This window comes from Orycteropus afer, unplaced genomic scaffold (assembly GCF_000298275.1).
Source record: "Orycteropus afer afer isolate SDZICR_OR568_19922 unplaced genomic scaffold, OryAfe1.0 scaffold00501, whole genome shotgun sequence".
NCBI lineage: Eukaryota > Metazoa > Chordata > Mammalia > Tubulidentata > Orycteropodidae > Orycteropus > Orycteropus afer.
Genome location: NW_006922088.1, coordinates 1,681,979 through 1,689,419, shown reverse-complemented (window position 1 = coordinate 1,689,419; position 7,441 = coordinate 1,681,979). Strand labels below are relative to the sequence as shown.

Below are 7,441 nucleotides of genomic sequence, written 5' to 3'. Positions count from 1 at the left end.
AAAGTAGATTGCCCAGCCTTACTTCTGTGGAGTGGGTTAGTGGGTTTGAACCACCAACCTTCCAGTTAGCAGTCAGACGCCTTAGGCACTGTGCTACCAGAGCTCATTCTACGCTGATGAAAAGAACCCAATAAAGAAGTCTGAGGATACAAGGTGAGGCGGGAGATAACCAAATTATTAAGATCCCTGAGAATACAGAAGCTAAGATGCAGAGCATACCTGAGTCTGACAGGAGGCGGGGCATGGCGTTACCCATGCTGAAGTTTACCAAGTCAGAGAAGGGCTTATGGTCGTCTACCTAGGAAAGCAATTGGAATGATAGACTTTGGGATCCAAATTGGCTAAGGAGAGAAGTAAAGACAGGAAAACCTAATAAAGAAAAAGTAAAGGAGACAGTCAATGAATTGAGATTTTGTTGAAGTTCAAGAATACAGGGACTTCTATTTAACATGGCGCCCTGGTGGCACAGTGGTTAAAGTATTCAGCTGCTAACTGAAAGGTCAGCAGGTCAAACCCACCAGCTGTTCTGAGGAAGAAAATGATGAGGCAGTCTGCTTCTATAAAGATTTGCAAACCCTGTGGGACAGTACTACTCAGGTATGAATAGAAATTGACTTCAGGGCAACAGTTCGGTTTGGTATTCTGTTTAACATGGCCTAACTGACTGAGCACATTTGTTTGCCTCGGGGTCCTTCCAAAAATCCCCTAAAACGAGAGTAAAGCCACTAATGTGAAATAATAATAAAGGCAGGAACCCAGAAAGACAAAGAGAATAGAAATATGACAGATGCCAACAAAACTGTGGAAAGTGGAACGCTAAAGTCTTAGAAGATCTGAGAAGGCTCGCCTGGTGGGGAGAGGGGAGATGGGATGAAAATGAGAAGCCAAAGGACAACCTGATTTACACTCCAAAATCCAAGAAAGGCTCAGGAATGGAAAGCACCAAGGACAACGGAAGGCAGATGCACAGGTGGAGCTGAAAACAAAGAGGTGCGGGGCTACGTTGAAAATCCGTGCAAGAAGCCAGCAGACTCCCAAGATTCCTACCTTCCTGAGTGGCATCATCACAGAAGACTCAAGGTCTACTTTGGGAAGACTGAAGTAGAGGGACTCTGGGACAACAGACCCAGCAAAGGACAGGAGTATAATATTGAAAACAAGAGATTATATTAAACCCACCAGCCACTGCTCAGAAGGAAGGTTGGGCAATCTACTTCTGTAGTGATACTGCCTCGGAAACCCAAGGAACGGTCGGTATGAGTCGGGTCCGACTCCACGGCAGATAACAACACATTTTGAGCTCTACATGTCAAGAGCTATTCTAAGCTCTTTATAAGTATTAGCTCATTTAATCATAGCTACCCCCTATGTGATTAAGCAGAAATTTCTGTCTAGCTCATTTCCATACACCAAGGCCAAGAACACTTGCTAGTACAAGGTAAGCACGCAAATACTGATTTACATACACACAACAATAAAGAAGAGAAGAGCTGGCTTTTGTATACAGTATGATGTAGCATTATCCCTATTTATACTTCAAGAAACTGTAAGATAATCAGGGTCATGTGACTCCCAGATCACAGAAGCTGACTAAACACTGCATGCGAATATAATGTGAATAATTTTCTTGTGTAGCTTAAAGTGGGCCTTATTTATCCACCAAGTAAAGGAGGATCTGAGTCCAAACTTTAAAATTAAGTGTTAACAACTAACAAACAATGAATTGTCAAATGCCATCTATATATTTTTTACAATTTTAAAAAGCGTAATATTCAAAGTTGCATATTTTGAAATAATTTACTATGCACTGGCCACAGACTGGTTTTATATATACATTTGTTTTTTTCTTTTTTTAAAGAAGGGGGTAAAATGTTTAAAGTACCTTTGGAAGTATAAAATGCAAAAATAAGAACGTTAAGGTGGGTATTTAGTCAGTTTGTACAAGCTGCTTCAGTTGCACAGAAATAACGAACAGCAAAGGCAAAGGTGAAACTTTGGGAGAGGAAGCATAAGACAGATGAATCAAAGAATACCGAAATAACGCAATAGACAGGTATGAGAGTTTGTAATTTTAGGTAAAAAGGGGCTTTTCTCAAACACCTCACAGGATGCTCACACCAGTTCTGCAGAACTGATCATTATGAAAACCTGAGTCAGGTCAGTAACCAAATCAGAAAACCAATATGAAACAAAATGAGAAAGCCAAAGATTTTCTGAAACCAGCATCCATACTTTTTTCTTTACACTATGTTGCAAAACCAAGGGGGAAACTCACGTAAGAATCTAGAAACCTGAGAAGTTTCGAGAATAATGAACTCAACCTAGAGTGAGAATCGACAAGGAACAGTGAGTGAGGTGCTGAGTAAGGTTACGACTGGGAAGAAATTGCCAGATGCAACACTTGAACCCGGGCCGGAGGGGGCAGGCGAATACAGATAAAGCATCCTTAACTAAGGGGAAGGTGGACTGGGATTGGGACCCAGTCCGATCACTGAGTTGAAGAAGACGAAACGGAAGAGTAGGGCCTAAGAAGCAGTAGCAAGTGTAAAACTTACGGACTAGATCTATGCCACAAGCGAGAAGTGTGGGACCTACACATCCGATCTTACGGGTTGGGAAAAGGGCCGGTTCGCAACCGACCAGCTGCCACTAGTTTCCGAGAAGCGGTAAGGTGTAGCTTCGCAGCCCCACCCCGCCGCAGCAGCTCCTCCCCAAAGAGAACCTCACGAGACCAAAAGCCGGGTGGAAGCTGCCTTCTCGAGCCTGGGTCTCACTCCGCCCCTGACCCGCGGCGCAGAACGGCCTCTTCGGGCCCCTCACCGAACGCTGCAGCTCCCCAAGCCAAAACGAGGCGCGCTCCTTTCCACTGGGATCTGGGTCGTGGTAAAGCGCCTGCACTGCCTGATACACGAGCTGCAAAGTCGGCTTCGCCCCTTCCATGGTGGTGGTGGCAGGGGCGGCAGCGATGGCTCCGGCTCTTCTTCCGAGGTTTCTCCGGTTGCTCCGCCTTTACGCTTCCTCAGTGTCTCGGCCACGGCCGCTCCCTGACTGGCGCCATCTCCTCCTCTTTGGCCGTTACCAGGGCAGAGGGGTTCTGCGTGGAAGTTGCCCCCTCGGAAACAGCGGTCAGGTCGTATTCAAGTTCCTGCCCTTTTTTTCCAATCTTTCCCCTAGGCTCTAGACTTCTGAGTCCAGACGCTGGTGCTCGCCTCTTCACCGCTGTCTCTCCCCGAGAAGTCTATCCCCGCCAGACACAAACCACGCTTGGGACCTGAGCCTCGTTTACCCGGACCGGAAGCGGCAGCACAGATACCTTTGGCACACTTCCGCCGCGTGCTCTGCAAACGGCCTCCTTTCCAATACGCCTTCTCGTCTTCCCGCCCCTTCCGGAAGTGATTGTGCCGGAGCAGCACCCGGGAAGAAGCGCTTGGATTTAATGCACTATGCTTATTGGGTCAGGCTAGAGCTGTAGAACCGACTTATGTCCCCTGGCCTGCTCTACTCTTCTTGGCAATGGAGCCTGGGTCTTTCCTTCCCTATCCTAACTTCCCCGTCCCTCTTCAGAGATCATTTTTGGCCCCCACGCATCGGGCATGTCAATTCAACCATCCAGTGTCCAGTGTACTAGAGACCCAAAGATAACTTTAAATCACTGACCCTGCGCTGACTCTAGTGAAGAAGACAGAGGCGTAATCAATTAACTTAAACCTAAAATAGATGCCACGTTGAAATAACGCTAAATGTCTAGAATCTCTTCAGCCCCCTTCCAAGTCCTTACTTTCAAAAGGGGTGTTTCATTCTACCACTCAGGATGCTTTGAACTCCAGAGCACTTGCATACGTATTCAGGGTCATTCTGGCGTTGAATTGTAACTTTGTGCATGCCTTTCTTTCCCAATAAAAACTCAGTTGTCTAACACTTGAATTCACAAAAGAAAATAGAACTGTTGGGATCTATGGACATAGTTGGGTTAAAAAGTAACAGTTTGTTAAGGAATTTCTCAACATTATTGCTACTTCTTAGCAGGCAGCAAATAACTGCTACTATTTGATGAATGCTTACAATGTAGATACAAGATGTCATTCACAATCTTCCCAAAGTTACTTAATAACAATGTTACCAAACAAATTATCATTTTACCTAATGAGAAACAGTTATGTAACTTGCCCAAAATTTATTGTCATCTGCTGCCAGTCACCCCAACTCAGGCACAGTGGAGCCCAAGATGACACAGTTCTTAAATGAAAGTCAGAATTGGAATCTTGATCAGTTTCACTCCAAAACCTGCACAATCTCTTTGATCTTATGTATTAGTTTGCTTCTGAATTGTTAATGTTTAACTGCACAGAGTTGATATAATATCAGACAAAAGAAAATAAACTTAATCTTTTAGTTACTTCATTCATTCATTTAAAATGATTTAGGACAATTTGGTCTCCTTAAAGAGTTAACTTTCTGATTGGAAAGAAAGAGAAGCAATTCAATACAGTATAAATAGACTGCAACTGGACCCCTTACCTCACACCATATACCAAAAATAAATGAATGAATAAAGGAGGCATCATTGAACTTAAACCTAAGACCTAAAGGTATAAAATTCTTAAAAGAAAACATGACCTTGGATCAGGCAATAGTTTCTTTGATATGACACTTAAAGGAAAAAGAAATTAATTGGACTTTATCAAAATTAAAGACTTGTGTGTGTCAAAGGACACCCACAAGAAAGTGAAATGACAATCCAAAGAATGAGAGAAAATATTTGCAAATCATATATCTGATAAGGAATTGGTATCTAAAATATATAAAGGATTTGAATAGACATTTCTCCAAAGAAGCAACAAATGGACAGTAAACACTTGAAAAGATGCTCAACATCATTAGTAATTTAGGAAATTCAAATCAAAACCACAATGGAACATCACATCACACCCACAGGAATGGCTACTATAAAAAGGCAATAATTACAAGTGTTGGTGAAGATATGGAGAAATTGGAACCCTGGTACATGCTGATGGGATTATAAATTGGTGCAGCTGTTTTGGAAAATCGTCTGGCAGTCCCTCAAAAGGTTAAATATAGAATTACCAAACCAAACCCATTGCCATCAAGTCAGTTCCAACTGTAGCAACCTCCAATGGTTTTCCAAGGCTGTATATCTTTACGGAAGTAGATTGCCTCATCTTCCTCCTGTGGAGCAGCTGGTAGGTTATATGACCCAGCAACTTCACTCCTAGGTATGCACCCAAGAGAAATAAAAACATATGCCCACACAGAAAGTTGTACACACAAAAGTATAGAATTCATTATTTTAAAAATAAATAAATAAAATTGGAACCAATTCAAATGTCTATTAACTTATGAATAGATAAATAAAATGTGCAAGTCCATACAGAGAGTCCTTGGGTGGCACAAATGGTTAAAAACCAACTACTAACCAAAAGGTGGCAGCTGATACCTGCCCAGATGCACCTTGCAAGAAAGGCCTGGTGATCTGCATTGAAAAACAGGGTTTGGAACCAGCTCAAAATAGTTCAGTCATGGCTGATGGAAATAAGGGCAATGTATGCATTGCATAGCAACCAAATCTCCTGCATCAGATTTAGGGTAGGAAACAGGCTGGTGGCACAGTGGTGAAAGCATTTGGCTGCTAACCAAAAAGTCAGTGGTTTGAACACACCAGCCACTCCATGGAAGAAAGATGAGGCAGTCTACTTCTGTAAAGATTTACAGCCTTGGAAATCCTGTGGCAGCAGTTCTACTGTGTCCTGTGGAGTGCCTATAAGTCAGAATCAACTTAATGGCAGTGGGTTTGGTTTTTTGGCAGTGGTGCTCTGCTCAAAAGTGACAGCTGACTGCACCACTTTGAATGTGTGTCAGTTGGTTGCCGTCTTTGAGTGGGGCACCACTGCCTGTTTCCTAAAAAAAAGAAAAAGAAAAAGAAAAGTCACTGCCATCGAGTCAGTCCCAACTCATGGCAATCCCTCCTTGGGTTTGCAAGGTGGTATCTCTATGGAAGTAGATTGCCCAACCTTCCTTCCGAGGAGTGACTGATGGGTTTGAACCACCAGCCTTCTGGTTACCAGTCAAATGCCTTGGGCACTACACCACCAAAGCTCCCATCTGTTCCCTACTTGAGTCAAAATCTGATGAGATTTGGTTGCTATGCAACACACACAGGGCCCTTGTTTCCATTGGCCATGACCAAACCATTTCAACCCTGTTGAAAACCCTATGGAGTGCAGTTCTACTGTGACCCACATGGGTCACCATGAGTCTGAATTAACTTGACTGCAATGGGTTTTAGTGTTATTATTATTCTGCTCTTTATAAACTGCAAAAGTGATTACATTTAGGACACACCCTATTCTGGTATGAACTCATTAACATAAAAAATAAAATAAAATCCCCATCTCCAAATAAGATCATACCCACAGAACGGGGGTTAGGACTTCAACACATATTTTGGGAGGACACAATTCAATCGATAATAATATGAAATATTTGAAATTCCAAAACCTCTATATCTTTTGTCCTTGGACACAATGGCCACATGGGAAAACTGGATTCTGATACAAAATTTTATGTGCCAACCCTAACCCCAACAAAAAGTGCTCCCATCCCTTTTTCCTATAAGCACATGAAACGTTTCATAAAGAAGAAGGTGGATTTTCTGAAGAAAAGAAGAAAAAAAAGTGTTTCTTTTACTCACTAGTGATGAAATTGCCTAAGGGTCGAAGGCCACACCTCAGTGCATGAGGTCCTCTGCAGACATGAGTATAATTTCTACACTCCCTTGAGCTGCCTGAGGGTTTCTGTAAAAGCTCAAATCAGCTATGGAATGGCACTCACAATTGTGAAGAACTTCAGGTTACATGAAGCATTGGTTGTAGTCCCACAGAACCCTCCTTGGTTCTCTTCTCTGGTCCCTTCACTCTTCCTTCTCCATCCTCTAAACCCCAGGGTGAGTCAAGCCACTGTGCTAATAGGGAGAAGTCACCAAGGCTGCATTTGATCTACCCCAGTTCTCATTCTTCACTTGTTTGGATTCTTCAGCCCTCCCTAGGAATCCTCTTTTCTTTCCTAAGCTAATTCAAATTGAGTTTCTGTCACTTGCCATCAAGAATTCTGATGAATACTCTGCCATTACTACCACTAGCTTTGGAGAGTTGAGAGTAGGCCCTCATTCTTGCCTGAAAGAATCAAATAACACCTGGTTTCTCCTTTGGCACACAGATCATAGTAAAGCAGTGCTAACCACATCGACGGAGTTGGATTATGCTTCACTAAAGGACAATACCCTTGGATTCAATTTCACAGCTGCCAGGAGCAGCAATCACAGTTGCCTTGGATAGTAAAAGCCCACTTGTAGGATAAAAGGGAGGAACTCTGGTAGCATAGTGCCTAAGGCACTTAACTGCTAACCAGAAGGCTGGTGGTTCAA

At 43.0% G+C, this 7,441-nt stretch overlaps 1 protein-coding gene across 1 annotated transcript in view; it reads right to left on the bottom strand.

The window, feature by feature from the left end:
- Positions 1-2,940, bottom strand: part of TNPO3 (transportin 3) — a 102,906-nt gene extending 99,966 nt beyond the window's left edge. Inside the window, 1 exon segment of the mRNA XM_007955403.1 lies at positions 2,821-2,940. Within this exon segment, the coding sequence (XP_007953594.1) occupies positions 2,821-2,940 (120 nt within the window).
- Positions 2,941-7,441: the final 4,501 nt, after the last annotated feature.